The sequence below is a fragment of the Mycteria americana genome, chromosome 3, assembly GCF_035582795.1.
Source record: "Mycteria americana isolate JAX WOST 10 ecotype Jacksonville Zoo and Gardens chromosome 3, USCA_MyAme_1.0, whole genome shotgun sequence".
Taxonomy (NCBI): Eukaryota; Metazoa; Chordata; class Aves; order Ciconiiformes; family Ciconiidae; genus Mycteria; species Mycteria americana.
Window position 1 is genome coordinate 62,073,823 of NC_134367.1, and position 27,911 is coordinate 62,101,733.

Sequence of the window (27,911 nt, forward strand, 5' to 3'; positions counted from 1 at the left end):
TGTGCGTGACCCTAGCTTAATGAGTTTTGATGGGATATGAGTTTTAATTGCTTTGCCATCTGCACTTTTTTCTGCATCCAAAATTCAGCATGAATTTTACAGGTCTAGCCAGCTGAGTTCACAGTTGGTCTTCTAGCTTGGACGATCTGCTCAATTTCCAGGCTTTTGAGCATTAAGTACAGTAGAAACATTTTGCTTATTGTATTGTGGGCAAGATTCCTCATAGTCCTTTCTATGAAGTCTTAAATAAAAATCCAGATAGACCTTGAACAAGTGGGAGCAGGCAGATCTCTGAATAACCAGGAAGGCTGATGATGACACGGAAGCCAAGACAGCTCCTGCTTCTCCAGGAATCGTTCTTCCTAGGCCTTCCCCAGAGTCTCAAATATAAATGGGATTTTTCATCCTGACTGATACAAAGTCTAGTTCCCATTTTCACTGATCAGTTGTTCTATAGGAGGGCTTCTCAGATTAAATACTACCCTTGACATTTAAAATAAGAAGGAGCATCTCCTGATATTTGTGATTTTCATACCAGTTATGCTTTCAGACACAGTAGATCACTTCAAATTGAATTCTAATGAGGTTTGTGTTTTCTGTTGCAGAAGTCAGATGCTGTAAGAGTCACCACCTTCACTGGCTGCATGGGTGAAACCTTTCTAGACAGCAAGCCCATAGGACTGTGGAATTTCAGAGATATCGAAGGTGACTGCAAAGGATGTGCTGTCAGGTAGGTAAAGCACTGACTGTTTCTCATGCTCCTTTGGGAACCTGTCTGCGGTGACACTGCGTTCTGTGGTAAGCAGCAGGAATTTCCACAGCAGCCATAAGTTCCAGTAGACAGCTGTGGTCTGTATGCAACGGTGATTGTTGTAGGGAATACGATGTTAGGCTGCAATTACACCAAAAGGGGAAGCACCCACTCGGTCGTAAATGTGGCTGGTGTCTTAACAGAATTAAGACGGTGTAACAGTGCTGTGATGGAAAGACTCCTGCTAACCAGTAACCAGGATTAGTCAAAACCTAAGAGAGGGTGAGATCCACGGTGGGACTGAGTCTGGCTCACAGACAGCTGTGGTGTGGGTGCCTGCAGCTCTCATGCAGCACGGAGTGGCGTCAGGTGCCTCAAGGTGGCTTTCACAGCCACCAGTGTCGTGAGCAGAGACCACCACAAGAGAAAGGTGTTTCCATTCTCAAAAGAGAATGGGAAGTCCTGTCCCTGTCAGTGACCTGTGGTTCCAGATAGGGCAAATGGCCCATCCAGGCAGGACAAGGATTCACATATGTAGGCTCAGAACTCTCTCCAGGAATTTTAAAACAACATAAGTTACTTCCTTTCCAGATGCGTCCTTGTCCTTAGAGAGCTGTGACCCATCTTCATTCGTCTTTCCCACCAAACTAATCTCAAACACTTTCCTGTGCCATGTCTCAGCTTCAAAAGCTGAGGGCCCTTGTACAGAGGCACCACCTGATACTACAGCACAGTCCTGGGAATTATCATGTAAAGAAGACAGACTCCAGGTCTCTCACAACCTTGTTTATGGTTTATGACTTTCACAGTGACCCACTGCATGAAAGCAGCACTGTCCTCTTAGGTGCTCCTGGTTTTTTAGGGAATTTGGCAGTGTCAGTATATGGTATAGAGCTCATGCTGCATTAGGTAAAATAATTGTAGACGCAGTCAGGGAAGTTAAGAGTAGGCTAGTTTTCAAACTAGGCTGCTAGTTTGACAACCTGCTAAGGCTTAGCCCTTTGAAAATGATGGAAATTCCAGTTGTGAACAGAAATCTTTTTGGAAATACCGAAGGATTCCTTGACTATAAATGTAGGTCCTTGACACTTAGGTGGAAATTTAAGGAGCATGATGATGGATATATGCATTTCAGTTCCAAGCAAGTCCAAATCATAATGCCTAAACCTTTATGTGCATCTTTCCCTAAATTTAATTTTCTCATTCATTAGTGATAGTGTAGATCTGCTTGCTTGGAGTGGGGGTGGGTGAGAGGGAGATTAAAGAAAAAGAATACTAGATTTGACATTTGTAGAAAACTGTCTTAAAAGCTCCCTTTTACCTTAACCCATTGTTCCAGTACCAGAAAGAGTCCTGTTCTCCTGCAAAATCTAATTGCAAAAACTTAACTGTTAAATGTAGCTGTGGAACGTGAGAGGACTACATTCAAGATCCTTGTGTGTGTGCCAAGATAAATAGGAAACATGTTCCTGGCCAATATTTCACATGTAGGTCCCTTGTTCAAGTTCAGTTATGTTTGTGACTAAACCAAAAGATCGCTGTCATGCAGCTACCTGATCTGTGTGACAGAAATGGACAAGAGTCTATCATAAAAATCATATCAATCAAACTCAAGGACTGATCTTTTCTGTCCTGTAATGACAGGAATGCCAAAAACTGTGGAGGGACTGATGTTTCTGCTCTTGCAGTGTTTGTAATTTGTGGATAAACAGAGAATCACAGCGTTGTGGTTTAACCTCAGCTGGCAACTAAGCCCCACCCAGCCGCTTGCTCACTCCCCCTCCGGTGGGTTGGGGGAGAGAATTGGAAAAGTGAGAAAGCTCGTGGGTTGAGATAAAGACAGTTTAATAGGGAAAGCAAAAGCCACACGCACAACCAAAGCAAAACAAGGAATTCTTTCACTCCTTCCCATGGGCAGGCAGGTGTTCAGCCATCTCCAGGACAGCAGGGCTCCATCACATGTAATGGTTATTTGGGAAGACAAACGCCATCACTCCGAATGTCCCCCGCTTCCTTCTTCTTCCCCAGCTTCATATGCTGAGCATGACGCCATGTGGTACGGAATGGCCCTTTGGTCAGCTGGGGTCAGCTGTCCCGGCTGTGTCCCCTCCCAGCTCCTTGTGCCCCCCCAGCCTACTCACTGGTGGGGTGGGGTGAGGAGCAGAAAAGGCCTCGACTCTGTGTAAGCACTGCTCAGCAGGAACGAAAGCATCCCTGTGTTATCAACACTGTTTCCAGCACAAATCCAAAACTTAGCCCCACACTAGCTACTTGAAGAAAATTAAGTCTGTGCCAGCCAAAACCAGCACATCGAGTTTCCAGGGTTTTCAGTCTAGGACCCTCCAGAAGTTGTAAAATCACTAACAATAACAAAACCAAGATTTATTACAACATGAAAGAGTACATAATGCTATTTTACATTGAGGATGGCAAAATGAGTCACTACAGACCATGAGATATATGCGACATATTCCTCTTCCATCTTCCTCCCAGATGTGCTTTTGTTTTGGACAGCCGGTGAGCTGACCTTACAGCTTCACTTGTCAGAATGGGGTTTTGATATGAAATCAAACCAAGTTCAGGAAGACTCCCAAGAGCATCCCTTCACTCCCCTAGACCCCACTTTTTCTTTTAACCTCACACGGCAAAGGAAACTGGTTGGAATTGCCCCTTTTCAGCCCACAGGTGGCAGACGGTGAAGGGACGGTCCAGTTCGATGGTGACAGCTACGCCATGGTGAGCCGCCCGATCCGCTGGAACCCCAATATTTCCACAGTCATGTTCAAATTCAGGACCTTCTCATCGAACGCCTTGCTGATGTATCTTGCTACTGACGACTTGGTGAGAAAAACCAGATAACCTCCACGCTCCTTACAAATTTCATGCCATCTTTACAGTGGCTGAATTCATCATATTATGAAAACAAATAGTAATTTAATGTAGCACTGTTCTGGTATGATGTTGTCTGGTATGATGCTTCACTGCTGTCCAAGTGAAGACAATGTTGTAGCGTGGAAGTTGACTACCTAGTGTTTACTGACTGGGGAGCATTATGTTAGACTGAGGGGAATTCCAGCTTTTATGAAATTACTAATTAATTTTCATTTATCCCAAATGTCTACTTGTGCAAACATTGCCAGTTGTGGTTGTACATTCATAGTTTAAAATATCGTAGTGTGAGGACAGGGAGAATATGGGAAGAGACAAGTCTCAGATAGAAGTCCTACTGATATAAAGAAAAAGTTTGCGTTTAATGTGAGTGGCATTAAAGGGGAACCGAATAGTGCAACAAACAGGATGTGATGGTGATGATGATTTTACAAGGTCTACAAATGGTGCCTTGTACAGCTAAAATAGAGAATAGAAACATTAGTTATAAAGCTGTTCAAGGTTTTTATTCACACACACTATCAAATGTGTGTGAATAGCAGGGAAAAGTTATTTATAAAGACATCTGGCCAGATCCTCATATGAATCAGGAATAACTCAGCTTCAGCATCTCTGATCCAGGTTGATTTGCATGCCTGACTGGGAACAGAGTCCTTTCCTTAGCCTTTTCCTATGGGCCAGAAATGATGTACAACAGTTCTCACTGATGTCTTGAAGAATTACTGAGCACTCACTATTTTACAAAAACTGTGTTTGTGTAAATCAGTCTTATTTCACATTCCTGTATTTTGGGAAAAATTATCATAATTGCTGGAATTGTCAAGGAGGAAGGTGCTCCTTCTGACTGACTATAGTAAAAGATAACATTTTATTATGATAATGAAGTACTTACATAGTTTTTCTAATTCATTTTTAATTGAATATTGAAAGTATAATTAATGTAATTATTTTATATGATTTCATATAATTATTTTGTATAATTATTATTAATTTATGTAGCTTTCTAGAAAACATTATTTACTTGAACTTCTGAAAAACACTGGGAGCTGGAAGGCAACTGGTCCTTGATACAATTTGTCTCTTAAGATATTGTCCCACTCTATAAAAACTTTGAGGATGCTCTTCCTAGTGATGCATGGATAGACATGCATAAGCATCTAGAATACTGAGTTTGTTAAATTTTACTCTTTTCTTCTTAACATAAATTTATGTTCATATACATAACATTATTATCACAGTTTTGCATAAGTATTCAGCACATGGTAAAGTATTTTCATTCCCCCTAGATCTGAGCACAGGTGGAACTGGCCATGAGCAAAATGATAATTAAACTTAAAATTTCTCTGGTACATTCATGTCCAGGGTCATAGTTCCACCATTACTTACTTAATGCCTTTCCTGCTATCCAGTTCCCTGGCTATTTGTTTTGCTCTTTGTATCCTGCCAGCTCGTTTTCTGTAGGTACTGCAGCACATACCATTGCTCCAGTCAGCCATCTCCAGTTACTGCTTAGATATTGGTGTCAGTGATGATAATAACAGTTCATAGCTCTCTGTTGCTCCATCAGTAGATTACTCTCTGGAAACCCTGGTAAAACAAGCCCATTTTACCATCTTTACTATTCTTGTTTTCTACCTTGCAAGTTTAAATCTAGCTGAGGTATGTAGTAAATGCACTAACTGTAGTACAGACATATACTCAAAGCTGAGTATTAGTTTCAGGTAATTATAATGTGTATTTCTGTCTTTGATCTAAGAAAATAAAAGTACAGACATCCCATCAAAACTCCAGCTAAATTGTTAGCAAAATGCCAACTAAGTTAGCAATCCAAAGGAGAAGAAAAGGGATGAAAAGAACTTGTTGGCAGCAGACTTTTGTACATTACAGTCCTGGGCAGTAAATGCCTAAGCAGGTTTTTTTAAAAAGCTTGAAAAAAGTTGTCTGTTGTCACCCAGGAAAAGAAAGTGTTTAATGTCATATGCCTCTTACCAAAATGAACAAGAATCATAATTTGTGTATCTAATCCCTTTCATTAACAGAAGGATTTCATGAGTGTAGAACTCAGTGGTGGGCGTATAAAAGTCAGCTACGATCTGGGTTCAGGTACAGCTTCAGTTATCAGCAACCAAAATCATAATGATGGCAAATGGAAATCTTTCACCCTGTCAAGAATTCAAAAGCAAGGTGAGTTCCTGTGGTGTCATCACCATGACTTTCCCAGTTACCTCTGCAGTACAGCTAACCACCTAATGATGGGGAAGATGTTGTGCAAAACTGCTAGAATTATAAAGTTCTAGTGATTTAGCAACTTCTTTTGCTTAGATTACAGGTGTGTTGAGTTGCATGTGAGTGATTGCACTGTCAAACAGGTCTTTTATGAACAGGTAGCTTAATTTTCAGGCATAATTCTGCTTTACAGTTGCATAAATTACATTCTAAAATGCTTCTGAGTGGGAAAAAAAGAAGCTTTTTCATCAGTTCCCTGACGTTGTTCAAAATCATAAAACAAACCTGTGTGATTTTTGTTAGGACAGCAATAGCTTTTATGCTGTACAGTCCTCTCATGCTCGGCATATCCCAAAGCACTTAAAAAAGCAATGACTTCAGTACCGATAGTACAGTATCTCAGCAGACAAAAACAACAGCTATTTTATATTCCCTAATGATATGCAGAGTGTCATGATCTGAATCTGCATGGAAACAACTGGGAACATCTTCAAAAGTGCTACTAATTCTTTAACCTGTTACAGGTGCAAAATGTGAAGTGGTGGCATTTGATAAGATCACAAAGAATGCTGGCTATGCTGCTGGCAAAAACCCCTTTTTTTTGTTTGGTTTTAATCTGGTTATAGGACTGGTAGAATCCTACCTGAGCCAAATTAATTTTATTTATGGCATCTGTGACATTCTCCGTGCCTTTGTATCCTGAAGTCTTACTGCATTCTGAATCTTCAGGGTCACCACGAGCCCATGAACACGCTCTTCCTCCTCTGCCCCTTGCAGCGCCAGCTCTCTACCTCACCTTCGCCTCTCAAACACAGAGCCACTCCCTTGTCATTTGGCTGAAGTAGACTGGGGAGCCGGTACGCTGGCCAAAATAACTCAGAGCTCTCACTGGTAGATTTGCTGCACCGTTAGAGGAGGAATGCCTTGTTGCTAGCCACTTGTCTTCGTTCATACTTAACTCAGGAGGTATTAAGATAAAATACAATGTCAGATAATTGTAATTTATTTATACCATTCAAACATATCGTGTTTATAAAGAAGATCCAGGCATAGAAATGAAAGGAAAATTAGTCTATTTACAGTAAGGTACAACAGGAAAGTCTATCCCCCATTCAATTCTCTTTCACTCCTGAAAAAGGTAGTGTGGTTTCAGGTTTTGCACATTCCTTCTCTCTTTTAAGGCATTTATTTAGTCAGCTGCTACTACAAGAGACTCACCTGTGGGGAGAGCTTCTATCAGAGAACGCTCTTCCTCCCACCCTCCCATTGCTCCTTCCTCTCCACAGAGTATACATTACTTCTTCTAGCCAGTCCTCCCTGTGAAATCTCCTAAGAGGCTGACAGGTCTTTCATCTCCAAACTCACTCTATTCCATCTTTAACCAGAAATCAGGCTGGTCACTTTTTAAATTAAAATAAAGATTAATTTCATTCCTTAGGTATGGAGATGGTGGGGGGGTAGGGGAGGACCATAGATTATAAGCAATCTCTTGCATTTAACTGTCTGAAGGAAAAAAAAAAGGAAGGAAGGAAGGAAAGGAAGGAAAGAAAGGAAGGAAAGAAGAAGGAAAGAACCCTTTCTTTGCATCCCTGTGGTAGACTATCCCCTTCTTCCTTGGGGGCTGCTCAGCATTTTCAGTGTGTCTTGTCTCTCTCATTGAACTTTATATTCTGTATTAATCCATATGTTAAAAATATACATGGAACAAGCTTTTAAATGGGATGGTTGTATGTAGCGCATCACTGACTCCAGACTGAGATTAGACATGACAGCAACTGGCTGCTTTGGGTTTGAAAATGGTTTAGAGTGACTGATCACCGATCTCTAAGGCACATAATGACAATGCTTAACAAACTTTTACAATTAAAAAAATCCTGCTCAAGTGACAAGCTTTGGACTGAAATCACAAATTAGATGTAAAGTGATCTCTTCTGTCTTGAATTTGTCCTGTAATTTGTCCTCCAAATTACACTGACACAAAGAACATACCAAATTGAAACAGGTTTAGAAAATATATAAAAATAAAGCATACAGAATCCTATAGCTTTTCAGGTTGTTATGGAAACAGAGGAAAGTGCGGGTCTCTTCCTCTGCCCATAATTGACAATTTGGAAATCCAGTGTCTTAATTGCAAAATACAACCCTCCCCTCACCTGCTAACCCTCCAAATATTTCTCTGTTGGTTTCTTACACTAAGACATCGTTGTTCATGTCTGATATTTTGAAACTACTCTCAAATCTCTTCCAGCCAACATATCAATTGTAGACATAGACACCAATGAAGAAGAGACCATGGCAACAACTTCTACAGGCAGCCACTTTGGGCTCAACTTAAAAGGGCATGAGAAAATATATTTTGGGGGATTGCCAACCCTGAGAAATCTAAGGTAACGTGGCTCAAAACAATTTCTTTACTTTAGGTAAGGGGATGTAATGCAGTATAATCTTATTCTCTGTATCTGTTTCGCAAGTTCACTTGTAAGCGAACGGTGAGCTCCCAATGTACCTGACATTGCCACAGCAGACCAACGCTTTATTTACATATGTTGTGTATTTCAATGTATTTCACACAGGTCACATTACACAAATACAATGGAAATTGTGGCAACGGTGCAGTACAGCTTTCTGATGCTGTGCAGAGCTATGATGTAGCTGACTTTATTTTTTTAAGTATTTTTTTATTTGATGAATAGAATTTGTTACTCCAAAATTGCAGAAATTACTCCATACCTCCACAAAATTAAGCACAAGTGTTTACCTTGTGCATGAGTAGAAGAATTGAACTACAGACTGCTCCTCACAGGATTAGTGTTAAATGGGTATGCATGTCTGCATAATCAGGGTCAGTATACTTTCAATATGTATAAAAATGTTGTGTTTAGATACCATTTAAAATTATTTGTAGACAGAAGTTCCTGAACTCCTTAGATTAAATTCCTCCTTTATTCAGGAATTAAGGTATATGATACAATACTCTTAACATATTTAATGTAAATAGAATGAAATATGACAACCTTTTCCCTTCAGAAGCCTGATCCTGAATTTCTTACTCAAATAAAATTCCCATTATTAATTTTTAAAATATTGCATATTATTCTTGATGAACTTTAAGTTAAGCTTTAATAAACTAAATAAATGGGATAACAGACACTTGAATTTAGTGACTGTATTACATGGTTTTAAATAGACCAAAAAACTTACTTGTGGTTTAAATGAATATTCAGCAGTTTTGCAATGACAAGAACAAGAGAATTCTGTGCTACAATGAACAGATGAGCAACACAGAAACAAGCCCATTAATCTATGTCAGCTTTAGCTACATGGCATAACGACAGCCTTGAAGTGGTCTTGTGCACAAGGAACTGTTGTGATTAGTCCACAGGCTGCTCTGCAGCTAAAAGAAAGGACATATTTGTTAATTTATTAGGTTAATAAATGACCTCTGATGTCAAATCACCCAGCAATAAAAAGATCTAAGACCTATTTTACTCATGAAGTATAACACTCTATTATGTAATTGTGACATCACACTAGTGCATAACAAAATGTCTAGAGCAATTATCTTCCAGCAAATCCTTTGTGCTTGCTTAGAAAATCAGCGTACCACAGCTACTTGGACCTGTGGTAACCATTTTGCCTACAGCTATGGCTCACCAGTCATTGGGGCAAGATGAACGTTACAGTAAATTAGAATAAAAAACAGTGAAAGGGGGATTAGGGCAAAGCTGAGCTACTACAAACAATAGATGCTGAGGTACCCGTGACTTTGTAATTATCCGGTCTCGTCAGTTCTGCCAAATTCTTTTACATGGTTTGCTTTTACTCACAAGCACGTATAGCAACAAATTATAAAACCTCTCTGATATATTACATTTTAAGGTACCTGTTTGCACAGTAACTCTGTTAATTATTATAGCTTGATAGTATATATAGAATCTCACCATCCATAATGTGTTGTTTGTAAACGATATGTATATGCTTCACTGTGAAATATTTTGAACCTTGCTAATAAGTATCATTTGCTACAATTAATTTAATTTTGATTTTTTTTTTCTTTCTCTCTCACCCTAGTATGAAAGCAAGGTAAAAATAATCAGATTACTTGCATGACTTGCATGTGTCTAGTAAGTGCAGCTTGAAAGCACAGGTGGCAATGCAGAAGCAGTGTGTGGGCAGCATTTATACCAGCTGTTACGCTAAGGCTGTTAATTCAGCTAGTTGCTCCTGCTGCAACAAGCAAAGCTGCTCCCAAGTGCTTAACGCTGTCATCTTACATGCTGTGCACACACCTACACAAACAACTTTGACTTTCTTCACGCAGCTGCTTACTTCAGCCGTGTCTGTGTATGACACTGGAATGCCCCAGAAGCAAAGCTACAGCAAGCTGTACTGCCAGGTTGGGTTCTGACCCCCAGGCTGGAAGAGCAGCGCAGTCCCGGGTCAGGCGAGGAGCGCTGCACGCCGAGGCAGCGAAGTCGTTACTGAGGAGGGGATGAAAGCGAGGCGCAGATTTTTGTGAAATTTGCCACTTTTGAATTTAAGAACAGGAGGATGAGGGGGGGATAGGGGAGGTCGCCTATTTCTGACTGTGGTTTCAGTTGGCAACTATTTGTGCCCGTTACTTTTGCTTTGATATGCTCAGATGTGAACTGAACTTCACCATGTTTTGCAGCTTAATTCCTGGCTTGAATTAGAAAAATGCAACTCCACCCCCCCTCCCCGATCCTGAGAAAAATTATTTCCTCCCAAGCTCCAGAAATCTTTGCTTGTGTTCCCTTGAAACTGATCCTAGTGTGGCAAAAAAAAAAGGCCAGGAATTTAGGCAAGATCTGAATGAACTTGGACCTTGTTTTGTACGTTTTGGACGGGAACAAGGGAAAAAGGAAGTCTTAAGAAAACATCAAACAAGTGTTCAATGTTTGCGAGGATGTAGAGTTCAGAGGGGTTGGGAACGATAAAGGTAACAGCAGCTGCTTGTAACGGGACTGCGTGAGGGCAGTCTGTAACGGGACAGGGCAGGAAGCGGGGAGGAACACGCATGGCTTCTGGGTGGCAAAGAGAGGAGCCTACGGGCACTGCTGATAATGACTTGCAAAACTGTTCTGCGGCTGGGAAGATGAGTCTATAAAGGAACTGGGGAAGAGCTAGGAAATAAAAAATCAAAAATGAAAGGTGACCATAACTAGATGACTGTAAATAAAGCAGAATATGGATTATTTAGTAAACCAGATGCTTACTTTAACTTATGCAGGGGATGCTAATTTGCCAGAGAATACACTGCGCTTGCTAGGACGGCTATGATGCAAAGAATGGCTTTCAGTACCAGAACACGCAGCTGAACAGTATCTGTGCAAAACGGTTTTGTTTTGTAATTAATATTCTTTAAAATCTTTTCTTTCCTTCCAGGGAGCTGAAGTGTTTGGGGTTTTTTTTCTCCCCACAAATAACTCCTTATTTGTTTTCCAAATTCATTTGTCTTTCTTTGAGTTGTTCATATTATTCAGATATTCTCCTAAGCACTCATGGGTAATATTGTGAGTGAATTAACTAGTGCTTTTTTTCTTTTTGGATTTACTCTCCGTGGTATAAATGGTAATTTTTTTTCTGAAGTGACTTTATAAGGCTTTTCTTCTTGCAAGCCTGGTTCAGATGTTGCCAGCAGTTACGGTCTCACTCACTTCCCAGGCCTGGGAAATCATACTTTTGCATTCAAGCATGCTAGCTTTGGTGTTACTTTCAGGGGTTTTCTCATTTCTTCTGGCAACCAGCTGATGAGCCAAACCGTGGAACTTTGCAATTCTATTACAATATTTTCCTGTTTTGGATTCTGTTACAAACCCAGGTGTTTTGTTTTCTTTAACTGCCTGAGAAAGTTAAATATCTTGCTGTGTCACAAGAAAATATGCAGCAGTTTTCATAGCAAAGATACTGGGAATATAAAATACATAGAAAACATGTCAGTCCACCTGAACATAAAGAATTCCTAAAGCATAAAAAAAAATCAAATGAAAATTTTTTTCAGTTTTTGGCAAAGACTTCATCCAAAATGGTTGTATGCTGCTAAAGTTCCTCTTTCGTTAGGATCTAGCTTTGCAAAAAGATGAATGAAACATCTGTCTTCCAGTTAAAGTCTCTCCTTATTGTTATGATTTCCTAGCTTGCATCTTTCTGCTTTGCCTAAGGAATAACTACTTACTTATTTCATAGCTCACTGCATTTAAACACCAAAGGTGACAGCACTCCTTTACCAAAAAAAAAAAAAAAATTAAAGAAAAGAAAGAAAAAATGGTAAAGATGACTATTGTCAACTGGAGATTAGATGAATCTACCGTTACACCTTTGAGTGATGGAAGGCAGAGTGCAATATGTGCTAATAGGTGTAGAAGGCAAGATGTATTCATTTGAGTGTATGTGTGTATTAAAAAAAAAAAAAATCAAGCATCTGTGCATCTGAAAATGCATATGTCTGTGTCTGCCTGACTGTGTTCTCCCTAAGCTCTATTTTTGAAAATACATTGTACTTCTACATTTTTTTTAGGCCTGAAGTGAACTTAAAGAAATATACAGGTTGCCTCAAAGAGATTGAAATTTCAAGGACACCATATAATATATTGAGTAGTCCTGATTTTGTTGGTCTAACCAAAGGATGCACTCTAGAGGTTAGTCTGACTTCCATGTATTTTGTTCTTAATGGGTATAAATGTTTTCTGATTTCTGATTTTATGGCATAACATATTAATTGTATAAGGCATATTCAGACACACATAGGGGTCTAACCTGAAAAACCAGAACAGTTATATTTAAGAGAAAGAAAGATGAATGAGTCTGATCAGCAAGTATACCAGTTTTCCAGATCCTAACTTCTTGGACAGTATCCCTGGACAGTTGTGATATTCCTATCCCTAAAGGGTAGGATTTTCTGAAATGCTTAGCAATGGTCTAGCTTTGTTTCAGCTGACTAAAATGGGAATTATTGACATTAATGAGGATAGAATTAAGCACTGAGAATATTGCAAAAACCTTAAAAATTTTGATGCATATAAAATCCAAGGATTTAAATGATTTTTTTAAAAATAGTTATTATAAAATCATTCACTACAGAAAACCTGAGGTACTTTGAAATTCACAATATATTTGGGGGTGACTGAAACAAAGTCACCTTTAGGATAGGAACTGTAGAGCACTTACTGTTATGAGCTACCACTGAGCTGGAAGGCACATTTCTTACTGATCATTAAGAATGTGCAAAATCGGTGTCATTATTTTAACTTTAAATACGACTCAAGTCTATTTATTTTCAATTGTTGCTGCTTCTAATTAACAGGCTTTCAATGCATATAAAATTCAAGGAATCTGATCCTAAGTTTGAGAGAGAATGTAGTAATTTTCCATGGAAAAGAAGAGCCTTCATATATATAAAAAAATATATCCAGTGACATTTGTCTCCCAATAAACAGTTTGTATTTCTTCCTTGGAAATGTATGCTATTTAAGATAGTTTTGCAAGCAGATGTATGATCTGGAGTTCCATATCAGATACCACTACAGCAAATCCAAATGAGTTGTTGTTAAACAGATGCTCTCCAAACATTTTTCTCCAAAACATTGAAAATTTCCTTTGAACAGTGACTGGAACCTGGCCAGGCCAAAATAAAGACGAGTACCCTCTTTTGGTGTGTTTCTCACTTCTATCTCTGGCTTTCATCAGAGCAAAAAGCACACAACAATAGGACTCTCAACGAGGATATTAGACTAGGTGGATCTGTCATGAGATGGCCATTTTTAAGTTTTCAGGTTTGTGACAAAGCTAAACTGTAAACAACCAGATTGCTCAAATGTTTTTAAATCTTACAAGTCTGGGTTCAGCAAAAATTTTCTACAGATGTTCATATTTGTTTGCATTTATTGTAGGTTATTTCCTGAATAGGAAAGAAGAATAGTTGTGTTTATTTTCTTCTGTTGCTGTGAATCTTAGAAAAAACTTTGTTTTTCATGTTATTTTGTAACTCTTGAGGTTTCAGAATTTGAAATCTAATTGGATTAACCATTTTTTGTTGGGGAATTAAATAAAATACCCTAATTGTACAAAACAGGATATGTAGGATAATTAAAAAGTGAAGTAAAAGCAAAAGATAAAGACTGTATATATGCTCAAGTATTTAAATGCCCTCGGATTTCAGAGAAAGGTGAACATCATCAGCAATTATTTTATCTAGCATAATCTAGTCTCTCTATACCTGAAAACAGTTCTACTGTACTGAAAAAATGGTGAGTTATTTTAGAAAAAGTCACTGTTTCTATCAAATGGTCTTCCCCGTCTGGAAGAGTACAAGAATTGGGAGTTATTACAGAAAATCTTCAGGAGTATGCACTGATTTATTATTTGATGACATATTCTACTCTTTAAATTGTGTTAATGGCTACCAATGTCCAAAGAGTTGGGCCATGCACAATGAGTGCTTCATTTATGAGCCTGAGTCATCAAGAAAGCAGTGGTGCTTAGTGAAGCAATAACGATGAAGCAATAATGACTGATTAATGGAAAGTATTTTCTGGGCACATGTGACAAATAATAGAATCTAGTTTATGTTCATATTGGCTATTGTTCTCTATTGTACTGATTTAAAAGCAAAATCCCACTGTATTAACTGAATGGAAAATGTTCATATAAAAAACCACCTGTGAGCAGTTATTTTTAATCCAAGAGGATATACTGAAAGAAGACTGGAACTTTGCCTTCCTGTAAGACAGGATTCCAGAAATACTCTAATGATGCCAGATGTAAACAGGTAAATTAGTGTTTGCACAACACTTTGAGAAGTAAATTGCGTAGTGTTTATTATTACTTTCCATCTCTCCACACTAGTTATATTTACATAGTTTATTATTTTAGTTAAGAAATCTTTCTGCATGTTCATACTCTTGCTTTTAATCCTACTACTGGACTTTCCTGTCCTCTTCTTCCTACAGAACATTTATACGGTTAGCTTCCCCAAGCCAGGTTTTGTGGAACTGCAGCCTGTCTCCTTTGACATGGGCACAGAAATCAACCTCTCCTTCAGCACCAAGAATGAGTCTGGGATCATCTTGTTTGGCACAAGTGGCACGGTTGTCCCCCCCAGGAGAAAGCGCAGGTACACTGGGAGGAAAGCTGCCCCTCTGAGGAGAAAGCGCAGACAGACGGGACAGGTACGAGGAACCTAGCAAAAGATAAAGAACACCCACAATTTTACTGAACTTCTTCCACTTGGTTCGTTTCAAGACACTGTCAGATGTTTATACTTTCAGTGCTAGGGAACCAATTATTTCTGATGTTATCCTTTATGTGATGGAGAATCTGATAGAGGCTCAGAAATGGTTTTTTTGCATTGGGGTAACTGTTTCTCTTAAAGATTTACAGTAAGGCATCCATTGCTTCTTGCTAAACAACAACAGATTTGTTTTTCTATCATATAGATGCTTCCATGTTGTTTTTTTAATCAAACCTAAATATTAGCGAATACTGTTCTTCACTCATTCTGAGGACTACTTATGCACTATTAATGCTTGGAAACGTCTCTCACTCCTGTTCATATAGACATAAATAAGGGTCATTCTGTTTCCCCTGAGACAAAAAGAAAAAAGCTGCTAAAAGCAGTGCCAGATAAGGCCCTTGTTTGGGATCACTGCTGCGGGATATAAGACTTAAGAGTGTTCCAGCCTCTCCTTCTCTCCCATAAAATACAAATCTGCCGTATAAATCCTTTCTGAAGAAGAGGATAGAGTCAGTCTGTTCAGAGGAAGTACCTACAGAGTCCAAATGACTAACTGGTCAAAGTGTGATTGCTGTGAAAAATTATTCAAATCTTGATTAATTAAAAACCTCACAGACAGACTTACTACAACAGAGATAAACAGAATATTTGGGTGCTTTCTTTGTTCAGGACTTCTGGGAAATGATATTCCATTGTTGTACTTCCTGCCTGTTTTGGAAGAGAGCTCTCAGTGACCTAGAGGAACATGCCCCAGGGACAGCACATTATAATGGCTCACCCGCATGACATTAACTTCAGCGTAGGGGCTCCTTTATCATTACCCAGCTCTTCAGGTCACAGAAGTGAGCATGACACTCATTGCTATAGTAACTGGAGGTTAGATCCTGAAATCCGCTACAACATGATATTGGTTGCTAGAGTAACTACTGGCGTGATTTGCCAGCCCTCCAAATGCAGAACTCATACTGAGATCAATGCTATTCAGGGCTTGATGTGTTTAAGACCAGGCCTACAGCAAAAATCAGAAGAATTGTAGGTTTGAAGTCTCCATCCTTCCCTGCAAATAGGTATGCAGAGAGTTAAATCTTTTGATGAGGCTTTCCAGCGTGACCTCATTTTACCCATTCCTCATTACAAAAATACAAGAGTCTGAATGTAGCAGCAGCAGCAGAACTGAAACTACAATAGCTTGTTTGTGGTGAGCAAATTAAAAACCAGTGTAAGAAAATAAAACGTACACACTAATGTAAAACTAAGTGAAATAATTTCTTTCCAAATGTAACTTACCTTCTCATACCAACATACACATTGCAGGCCTACTATGCAGTGTTCCTGAATAGAGGTCGACTAGAAGTGCATATCTCCACTGGGATACGGGATCCCCACAGAATCACCATCAAACCAGAAGCTGGCGAGTTTCATGACGGCAGAGCACACTCCATCCGCATTGAACGAGCTAAAGGGTAACAAATACCTAGAAGTGCTACAAACCACGCAGCACAGCTAATTCAACAAAGCGAATGTACCGATGTCTTTAGCAATCCATGTAAATGCTTCTGCTGAGGCAAAGAATTTAGTGTAATTCCATCCTTATCCAAAAATTCTTAGAAGTTAGTTTCTGACAGTGCTTACTATTTTGCAGAGCTAGGTTTATATGCTTTCGTAGGCTATCAGTCAGCCTGTTTCTCCAGAGACCTGCATTTGTCTGAATTGGCATCTTTAACTTTCTGGTTCTTGGCAAATATATTTTATTAATCGAATCTGTGGATGAGAAATACTGCTGCGGTACAGTAAATCACCTTTTCAAGACATGTAGAAAAAGACCTTTTTCAAAGTATATAAACAGCAACAGCACAGCAGCCCTTAGCCTTTGTGAATCACAGAATCATATAGGTTGGAAAAGACCTTTAAGATCATCGAGTCCAACCATAAACCTAACACTGCCAAAAACCATCACTACACCATGTCTCTAAGTACCTCATCCAAACGTCCTTTAAATACCTCCAGGGATGGCGACTCAACCACTTCCCTGGGCAGTCTGTTCCAATGCTTGATAACCCTCTCGGTGAAGAAAAATTTCCTAATATCCAGTCTAAACCTCCCCTGGCGCAACTTGAGGCCATTTCCTCTTGTCCTATCACTTGTTACCTGGGAGAAGAGACCGACCCCCACCTCTCTACACCCGACCCCCACCCCTCCTTTCAGGTAGTTGTAGAGAGCGATGAGGTCTCCCCTCAGCCTCCTTTTCTCCAGGCTAAACAGTCCCAGCTCCCTCAGCCGCTCCTCATAAGACTTCTGCTCCAGACCCTTCACCAGCTTCGTTGCCCTTCTCTGTACGCGCTCCAGTACCTCAATATCCCTCTTGTAGTGGGGGGCCCAAAACTGAACACAGTATTCGAGGTGCGGCCTCACCAGTGCCGAGTACAGGGGCACAATCACTTCCCTAGTCCTGCTGGCCACGCTATTTTTGATACAGGCCAGGATGCCATTGGCCTTCTTGGCCGCCTGGGCACACTGCTGGCTCATATTCAGGCGGCTGTCAACCAACACCCCCAGGTCCTTCTCTGCCAGGCAGCTTTCCAGCCACTCTTCCCCAAGCCTGTAGCGTTGCATGGGGTTGCTGTGGCCCAAGTGCAGGACCTTGCACTTGGCCTTGTTAAACCTCATACAATTCACCCCAGCCCATCGATCCAGCCTGTCCAGGTCCCTCTGCAGAGCCTGCCTACCCTCCAGCAGATCAACACTCCCACACAACTTGGTGTCGTCTGCAAACTTACTGAGAGTGCACTCGATCCCTTCGTCCAGATCATTGATAAAGATGTTAAACAGAACTGGCCCCAACACCGAGCCCTGGGGAACACCGCTTGTGACCGGCCGCCAACCGGAGTAAACTCCATTCACCACCACTCTCTGGGCCCGGCCGTCCAGCCAGTTCTTTACCCAGCGAAGAGTACACCCGTCCAAGCCATGAGCAGCCAGTTTCTCCAGGAGAATGCCGTGGGAAACCGTGTCAAAGGCTTTACTGAAGTCTAGATAGACAACATCCACAGACTTCCCCTCATCCACTAGGCGGGTCACCTTATCATAGAAGGAGATCAGGTTGGTCAAGCAGGACCTGCCTTTCCTGAACCCATGCTGGCTGGGCCTGATCCCCTGGTTATTCTCTACATGCCGTGTGATAGCACTCAGGATGATCTGCTCCATCAGCTTCCCTGGCACCGAGGTCAGGCTGACAGGCCTGTAGTTCCCCGGGTCCTCCTTCCGGCCCTTCTTGAAGATGGGTGTCACATTCGCTAATCTCCAGTCAGCAGGGACTTCCCCAGTTAGCCAGGACTGCTGGTAAATGATGGAAAGGGGCTTGGTGAGCACATCTGCCAGCTCCTTCAACACTCTCGGGTGGATCTCATCAGGCCCCATAGACTTGTGAGTGTCTAAGTGGTGCAGCAGGTCACTCACCATTTCCCCCTGGATAATGGGGGCTCCAGTCTGGTCCCCATCCCTATCTTCCAACTCCAGGGGCTGGGTACCCATAGAACATTCGGCCCTGCTAATAAAGACTGAGGCAAAGAAGGCATTAAGTACCTCAGCCTTTTCCTCATCCTTGGTCACTGTGTTTCCTCCCACATCTACTAGGGGCTGGAGATTCTCCTTAGCTCTCCTTTTGCTGCTAATGTATTTGAAGAAGTGTTTTTTGTTGTCTTTTATAGCAGCAGCCAGACTGAGCTCTAGCTCAGCTTTGGCCCTTCTAGTTTTCTCCCTGCACAGCCTCGCTACACCCCTGTAGTCCTCCTGAGTTGCCCGCCCCTTCTTCCAGAGGTCATAGACTCTCCTCTTTCTCCTCAGTTCGAGCCAGAGCTCTCTAGTCAGCCAGGCCGGTCTTCTTCCCCGCCGGCTCGTCTTTCGGCACCTGGGGACAGCCCGCTCTTGTGCCTTTAGGACTTCCTCCTTAAAGAATGTCCAGCCTTCCTGGACCCCTTTGCCCATAAGAGCTGCCTCCCAGGGGACTCTGTCGACCAGTCTCCTAAACAGGCTGAAGTCCGCCCTCCGGAAGTCTAAGGTGGCAGTTTTGCCGACCCCCCTCGCCGCTTCTCCACGTATCAAAAACTCTATCATTTCATGATCGCTCTGCCCAAGACAGCCTCCAACCATCACATCACTCACCAGTCCTTCTCTGTTGGTGAACAAGAGGTCCAGCGGGGCACCTTCCCTCGTTGGCTCACTCACCAGCTGCGTCAGGAAGTTATCTGCCACACGCTCCAGGAACCTCCTGGACTGTTTCCTCTAATGAGATGCCATGTGCTGGTGTATATACACGGGGTTATGGTGGTGCCCAGCTAAATGTGGTGAAACAATGAAGACCCACGGTCCCAGATAAATGGCAGTCATTCTTACTGCTGGAAAGCCATTGCAGACCTTCTCAGACCATGTTGTTTGAAACAGAATTTAATTTAAATTCCTTTGTCCTTTCTCAGACATTGTAAAAAATTCTAATTACACTTCACCATTCAGAAAGTGATTAGAAACAGCACTACTGTAGTGTGTAGGACTCAGACAGTCAGTGTTATGTATGGCTTGGAATAGCCCTTGTTCCAAGTAGGGTTTCTTGTGGACATTTGGACATACCAATGTGTACATACTGTACAGACAGTCAGTGGATTAGTGCACTATGCACAACGTTGTTCTGTTTTGTTTAACAAAGAAATCTGAAAGAAGATGTGACATCCAGCATGTTACAAAATGTGCGTATCCAAGCACTCTGAACACTAGGCTTCACCCTCTTACCCCCACAACACTGCAGCCTTCTTCAGCAAAAATTCCTGTCTGTCTAGTCCCAAGGTGCCCTTCTGTCCTCTCTATAATTTGCTTTGCTTTGTCCTTTGTCAGTATAATTATCTGGCTGAATTTCTATTGTATCGTTAAAAAAAAAATCTTGTAAATAATGCCTTCAGACAATCTCTCTCCCCAGCTTCAATCACTAGTTTGAGGTAAAACTGTAAATTCTTCGGGAGAAAAAGTTATTTTGGAAATGGATGACTGCATTTTGCGAAACATTTTGTGTCACTGTGACAGAACACAAATATGCAGATGATAATAAGAATCTCTAAACAACAAAGAAAGTTCTTTTCTGCAGTGCTATAGCAAGTACAATAGCTTGACCTGTGAGACTACATCAAGACACACTTGCTGTACAATGCCATGCAGTGATGATGCTTGTTCAGATGAAACCTCTGTGTTTTCAAAGTAGCTCTGTTACAAAACAAATTATCTGAACTCTGCATTTTCTGTAACCTGAAATGGATGTGAAAAGATATAAATTAAGATTAACCCCTCCTCTGCTCATCACAAACTCAAGCTTTATTTGATTAAATATGAGGAACACCTTTTGAAAACTCTTCAGAGAGATAATTGTCCGTATAATTATGAAGTATTTGCTTTCTCTTCCAAGTTAATTATAGGATACTGTTGAAGACCAATGCACATCATTGTATGGTTCTGCTTAGAGCCAAAATGTTTACTATGGTAATGGCTAAAGATGAGATGAAATATTGCATCCTGATGAAAACATTGACAATCAGTAGCCATGGCTAACATGCAGCAGCACAAAGGATAACTTGAGTCTTGACAGGCTGATTTCCCTACATTTCCTCTGAAGGCAGTGGAGAGAAATGTCCTCTCTGGGACACTTCACAGAACCTAAATTAGTCTGTTGCTCTGAACTGCCCCTAGAGAAATCTCTCTCCTTCTGTTTCCACTCCTGAAGGGTCTGGGGGAAATCCTAGAGATTGTCCCGAAGCATGTTTTAATACCCGCTTCCTCCAACCCTTTGAAAAATGAATCACTTTCTTAATCTACAGCTTTCTAGACCAAATAAATCCATCCAAAACTATGAGGAAATCGGACAATTTGCATGTAGTACAACAGTTATCGAATTCAGGTGCTTAAGTCACTATCCAGTTCTGTCTAGGACTTGTGTAAGTAATAAAGCCAAGTGTTTTACTTATGAAAAATGACCTCTTTTCAATAAACATTTTCAATATTCAGTTGCTAACATTTGTAATTATTGTTAAGGAAGAATATCAGAGTTCAATATAATTTTGCAGTTGAAAAAAGTGAGGTTATTTGCCAGAAACTGATTATTTCTGATATGTCATAAGGATGCTCAGTGATTCTGAAAAATCAAGCTACTTACTTACAGATACCCAACTTGGGTTTAGATAACTAATTGTAGTCAAAGATGCTTGAATAGTTAGGTCCTGATGTTTAGCATGACTGTAACATATTTGCAATAAAAACTGCACTTCATAAATCATATCAGAGTTTACCAGAGACACATATAGCTTTTTTTGTGGTCCTGATTCTCTCCTGGCTAAATTCTATTAAATACAGTCTAACAACATAAAGAAATTATGCCAACTAGCATTCCACATTCACCTTCAAAAATACCAAAGTTCTTATCCATCTGTTGCAACTCAGTTCACCTTGAGCTGGATTTGTTCAGAAGTTGGAGACTTTCTATGTTTGACCAATGGTAAATTGTCCCAAAGACAGCAGTTAGATTTTTGACTCTTGTTGCTATGCCTTGATATATATGTTACCCATCAAAATAATCCACTCTCAATTCCACAGCCCTTACATTAAAGCTGCTTTCTCAGTACACACAATGTATGGCTTGGCAAAGTAGTTTTTCATTTTCTGTCCTCTTTACCCTGTTTCCTTGTAAATGTGGTACAAACCCACAACATTTGCATCTCAGTAGCTTTGACAGGCAAGAGCATTCAGCTTTTCTCTCAAATTTGGATTCTTGCGTTTACCAGGATAATGCCCTTCACCATATTTACCCCTTTCTTCTTTGCTCTTTTTTCCATTCCTTCACTTGGCTTGGTCAGCCAGTGGTGCTGTGCTTCAGAGGCTTCTACCTTCCTCTGTTCAGCTGTAACAGTATGTTCCATGGGACTGCTTTGTCTTTAACTTGTAGCATGTGCATTACCCATGAAAATGAATTATAGCACTTGTATCAGTACATGGTGAACAATCAGCAATTTTCCTACTCTGCTGTCTCCCCCAGAAAAAAAGCTATCCGATCTTTTAAAAAGCCTACAGTATGTATCTGCGGTTGATTCTGCGATCAGAGCAGTCTGTAGCAGTGTTTGTCCCCCTGCAAGAAGATAATACCTTGTACAAACCAGGAAATAGGGAGCCCAAACAAAATGTGACCCCACGCTGTTCCCATCCTGCTGAGCACTAGATGATTATACCTACCAGCACAGTGCCGCAGGCTGGGCCCTTACCATGGCAGTGTTGCCATACTACAAACCACTTCTTCCTATTCGACCAGTCACTGATAGTGTGGCCTCTCTGCAGCACGGCTTTGCCAAGCTGTGTTGAAGAACTACTGAGGAAGCAGAGCAGTAGCTGAAAACCTTCTAGTGGGTAATATGCATTTAATGTGAGCTGCTAATTACATAATTTGGGTTGCTCAGTGTTATAGCTGGTGTAGGAGTAAATGGAGCCTGCAGAGTGATGACTTTAATACAAGTAATAACCAGAGTAAAATATGTATTTCTTTGCTTTCAAATCTTTTTCACAGGATGTTCACTGTTCAAGTAGATGAAGACAAAGGCCAGACTCAGAGATTGCCAACAGACCAGCCCATCTCTGTTAAGAAACTCTTTGTGGGGGGTACTTCTTCTCAGTTTCAGACTGCACCTCTCAGAAACATACCACCATTTGAGGGCTGTATATGGAATCTTGTCATTAATGCCACGTAAGTCTTACTGATGCCAACAAATGTCCAGTTAATGAGGTCTGGTTAACTACCTTAGCTGCCAAAAGAAGCTTCATTGTTGCAAGGAATCATACTAACAGCAAATCCTAGAATATGATCTGTTTTCTTAATATGCCCTTCCTTTTCTTGTCTACAATATACGCTCCATAGGCTGTGCAATTAATGAACTCTTTTACAGACAAGCCAACACCTGTCCATTTATCTATAAAATCAGAGAAATTCAACAGTAACGCTGCAGTAAGGCTTGCCTCAGTGATAGGTATTTATGGTGTACTATAACACTTCATTTTAAGTAAGGTTGATCTCCAAGGGTATACAAATTCTGAGAACCACCATGGGAATTAATTTGCTTTGTGGAAAGTGCCTGCTGCAGTAATCTGGAAGGAACATTTAAGTAAAAAGAAAGGGAATGGTGAATAAAGTAAAACCTCTATAGAAAGTTCCCACTAAATCTTTCTTTCACCTAACTGAAGTACCTAAATTAGGATCTCATCACCCCATACTCCATCAATGTACATCAGAGAGAAGGACTTCTCTACAATGTGATTCAGCCTGCCTAGGCTGGTAAAGCTTGCCAAAGAGGATGCCTGTCTCTCTGCACTGATTGTAGGAAGGAAAGCCAATGGTGACTATCACCTCTAATTAAAGTGACCCACTTCTGTACCTAAAACAGATGGGATGAATCCTGGCTCTTGTGTCCTGTGAAGTGGAATTACACTGCAGCATATCGCTATTCTTTATAATGGGTGGTAAAAAGGCAGAAAAACTAATAACAGACATCAACTTCTTTGTGTGTTCTCAGCCCCATGGACTTTGCTCAGCCCGTGTCCTTTGAAAATGCAGATATTGGCCAATGTCCCTCCCTAGAACCAGAGGTTAGGCCACCGGAGGATGAAGATAAACCAATCCACACAGCAGTCCTGATCCAACCTGAACCAGACACTAATGGGGAGAAAGAAAGACCAAGGACTCCTCCTGCTTCCCCTCCTCCTCCAACACCATCTCTATCTTCAGCACTTGTAAGTGTAGATCACTTCACTCAGGTGAAGTTTGAAAAGTTTCTTTTTCCAGGCAAAATTGAAAAGCTAGCCATCAAGAATAATGAAGTAATTTGCCACAAAAATAGTAACAATTCAGCATGATATTGTAAAGGGAACACCTTGTTCCAGGTCAGTAAAACCTGTGGATAATGGAAAACTGATTGATGTCATTTGCTTGGATTATCACAACAGTAATTTAAAGAACAATATAGCAGTAGAATTCCCTTTGGCTTGCATGCTTAGCCCTACACCCTTGCACTTCAGGATGTAAGCCAAGCAATATCCGATCGGGGTTGGAAGGGAAATTTTCCTATGGGAAATCCATGTCATTATTCTATTGCTTCTGCTGTTCTCTGAAGCACATGATAACAGCCATGTCAGTGACAGGGTGAAGAAACAGGTAAACCAGAGAGGTCTGTTTGATATGGCAATTCCTCCACTGCTATTTTATAACTTTAGTCGGGAGACTTATGAACTTAAGAACTGAAACCCCAGTCACTGCTAAATTGAGCTCAACTGTTGTTGCCAGAGATCTTAAATAGCTAGATAGCGGCAAGTGGTCTTGTACAATGAAATTTAAGAAGAAAATGCTTCTGTCACAAGTGTAGCAGTTTTACAAGTTGATGCAACATCTTACTGTCCAGAAAAGATATGTTTAGATATCTGAATATTAAACTGAATAATATATCCACTGGAAGATTTTCGGGGGGTGGGGGGTGATCCTTTGCATTTTGTTATACCTGCATACAATCCACTGGTTTATGCAAGTTAGAGTTCAGTATGGGTGAGGTTTCCAAACAGTGTGAGAAGACTGCACATTTACCAGTTAGGAGCCTATTTACACTACCATAATAAGACAGTTTTGAGAAGTCAACAACCAGAATATTTAACTTCCCTTTTTATATATATCAAATACAAAAGAGTCAGTAATTTTGACAGTTTCTCCCAGATTGGCTTCGTAAGATCTTTTCACCATTTTGGGAAGTGCTCCCACGCTGAGTCAGGTTTAATCTTCATTCTCATTTCACACTTCCTCACTAACACAACATTACAGAACACTGAGTTTGTATTGGATTTTTGTGTGTGACCCAGAAATTAAGATTATCAATTCATTGCATGAAGACCACAAAAAAAAAAAAAAGAGTTGTGATTTTCAGTGAGTCAGTTGGCTGTAAGTCTCTCAGTTAGAGACAAAGGAACCTGAATTCATTGCCACAGTCACTCCCTGTTACCTGACTCGTTTTCAGAATTCATATCTGGTTTTCCTTGGACATAGGTAGGATTTCTAACAATGTTTTCCTACCAAAAACAGTACAAAAATTAGGCCAAACCCCCTAACTTGTTGATGTTAATTTTATATTTGAGATTCACGGCCACCTTCATTGGCCAGGTACGTATGGCACAGCTTTAGCTAGAAGGACTTGTCAGGCACTACTGAAGTCTCCAGAGCACATGCAGCCATCCGTATGCCTGGAAATGGGAGCCTGGGGTTCAAGACAGACAAGTTCCGTCTTAGTTATTACCCTGCCCCGAGCCCCGGAGTTCGATGTACCGGGCTGTTAATGCTCTAGGGCAGCATTTTTGATTCATTCCCACAAGGTGGAGTAGTTGTAACACGAGGGCTCCGATGCATCTTTCTGTACGGAGTTGCAAGTAAGCAAATTTGCAGTATAGTAAGGCTACCATAGAAAGATAAGGAACCAGGCAACAACAAGGTAAAAAGTTATCCAGTTTAATGCCCACTGTTGTGAAAGAGTGCACTCATCCATTATAAACAAAATAAAAACCACAGAAGCGCATGAGAGAGCAAGTGCCCACTTTCTAAGACTCTAAGCTCTAACTTTTGAATAGCAAAATTGAGAAGAATAGATCTACTCATTAATACCAGAAACTAGTCCCATTGTAACTAGGTGAGTTTTGTATACCACATATCTAGAGCTGTGACAACTTGAAAAAGAAGTTCAAAATAAAACTCTAAATAAAACACCATTACTCCACTTTCTCTCTTGGAAAAAATGAAACCGTTTTAGTATTCTGAAGACTTGAAAGTATTTAAAATAAGGCAAGCTTTTGGATAGTTTTTATGTTCATCTAAGTAAGTTCTCCAAAGTATTTTTCCGGGGAATGTTGCAACAAAATAAGTAACTAGAGTCTAATAATGAGATAGCGCTCATATGACTGTTAATTATACAGAAGCTCAGCGTAGAAGGACTGTATATGGAAAATATACAGCAGAAAAAAATTATTTCCACATAGTAGGCTTAAATAAGGTATCTGTTCTACTTAAGTCCTTTTAGGACCTTTTTTATCTCTATTATCCATCTGCATGTAAAAGGGGAGGGGAGTTTAGTCCCAAATGAAAAAGACCTACCCTCTACTAAAGGCAAGCCAAGATCTAGAAGTAGGACAGTTGGGAAATACACTGATGACCAGACTGCTGCTGCTGCTTGCTACGGATGCCAAAATGTTTCTCAACATTGGGTAACTGCTGCTTCTGCCTCACGTTATTCACTGCTTCTCAGGATTCGCTTGCCACTGAAATGAAGAGCGCCAGCATTACTTCTGCATTTGTCTCCATGACGGTATCTTCCACTATTTCTCCGTGCATTACTTCATTGTTTTATTAACACTATTCAATGAACTGCGGGGACTGCTTCAGTGGTGCTCCCTTTTTCCCCTAATTACTTGCTTTGTAACTGCTAATACAGCATTGTTTGTAGAGAATGTGTGACAGTCCACCAGTGGGCTTTTCTGTTCTTCATTGCCACCGTGATACACACCTAGCTTCTTGACTTACCAGTCAAGTCCCTGACATCTGACAAGACTGAAGTAAAGTGCAGCTGAAGAGTTCAGTCTTGAGGCTCTCGGGTAATAAGGGAGATTATTAAGCTGCCAGGTTTAAATCCAGGACACCTGAAGGCCATTACTGAAAAAACAAAGCTGGGGTATTTTAATGTAGGCTGATGACCTGTGCTTAGTTCACAGTCTTGTGAAGGCTGTGAAGCTGGCTGTCCTTAAAGTGAAAGCAGGCACAGGCTTGTGAATAAAACCTGGAAGTTTTTTAAGCATGCCCTACTGATTTATTTTCCTTTTACTGCCATTTCCACATCAACCTAATGAATGTTCACTGTTACCGATCAGTATTTATCAGTAAATAACCGGTGTATGCTTGCTATGATTCCAACCATCCCGGTGTGTTTGGCACTCTCCCCCACTCCTTGTCCTCCTGCTGGGATGAAGAAAAACTGCAGTGTTTGCTGATGCTGGGGAGCAGCTGAAGTGGCAGGGCCAGACCCTTTACTAATACATACCAGCCTAGGATTGAATTTACTGTCAGAATATGTCCTTCTACCATGTAATATGTAAACGTGTGCCACCGAAAAGTGTGCATTAGTGTATTTTCCAATTCTTTCCTGTTGTTCCAGTACCAGTAGTTAGTCCCTATCGTCCAATTTTAGCAAGCCTAAATGCTATTGAAAGTATTATATACACAATATTATTATTAACGTAGTTGTTAAACTTCTAGATAAAGCTGTAAAGCTTAAAATAATTAGAAAGTTTACCCAGCATTATGGGAATATGATTTTTTTTCTATTTGCTGATCACTGGAAGACTGCTATCACACATTCATAACTTTGTTTGGTACTGCTGAATTTTCCCTGTTTTTTCCCTCCATTGCATATTGATGTGTACTTGTCGTAATGCATGGTGTTCTGTCATATTCAAACCAGAGCATTCATTGTGGAAAACTAATTTTTAGGAGTGCTCTATACTGTTGCGAAGATTTTCGTGACATGTGAAAGCACAAAATATAACACTACCGAAAAACTGCGTGAGAGGGGGAAAGAAATGTCCTCTTTGCGGCTGAAATCTCAGTGCCTGATGAGTCACTCATGACATTTTCAAAATGTTTCACAGAAAGAGCTCTTTGTCAGCAAAGCACCACACCTTGTGCTTTGCAGGTCC

General features: G+C 40.6%; 1 protein-coding gene across 1 annotated transcript in view; it reads left to right on the forward strand.

Annotated features, from left to right (window-relative positions):
- LAMA2 (laminin subunit alpha 2) overlaps positions 1-27,911 on the forward strand; it is a 388,353-nt gene that overhangs the window by 347,131 nt on the left and 13,311 nt on the right. The window contains exons 49-58 of the mRNA XM_075497163.1: positions 606-730; positions 3,430-3,592; positions 5,680-5,824; positions 8,115-8,253; positions 12,405-12,525; positions 14,836-15,054; positions 16,434-16,582; positions 22,708-22,884; positions 23,708-23,948; positions 26,468-26,527. Of these exons, the coding sequence (XP_075353278.1) occupies positions 606-730; positions 3,430-3,592; positions 5,680-5,824; positions 8,115-8,253; positions 12,405-12,525; positions 14,836-15,054; positions 16,434-16,582; positions 22,708-22,884; positions 23,708-23,948; positions 26,468-26,527 (1,539 nt within the window). The remainder of the gene's footprint in view (positions 1-605; positions 731-3,429; positions 3,593-5,679; positions 5,825-8,114; positions 8,254-12,404; positions 12,526-14,835; positions 15,055-16,433; positions 16,583-22,707; positions 22,885-23,707; positions 23,949-26,467; positions 26,528-27,911) is intronic.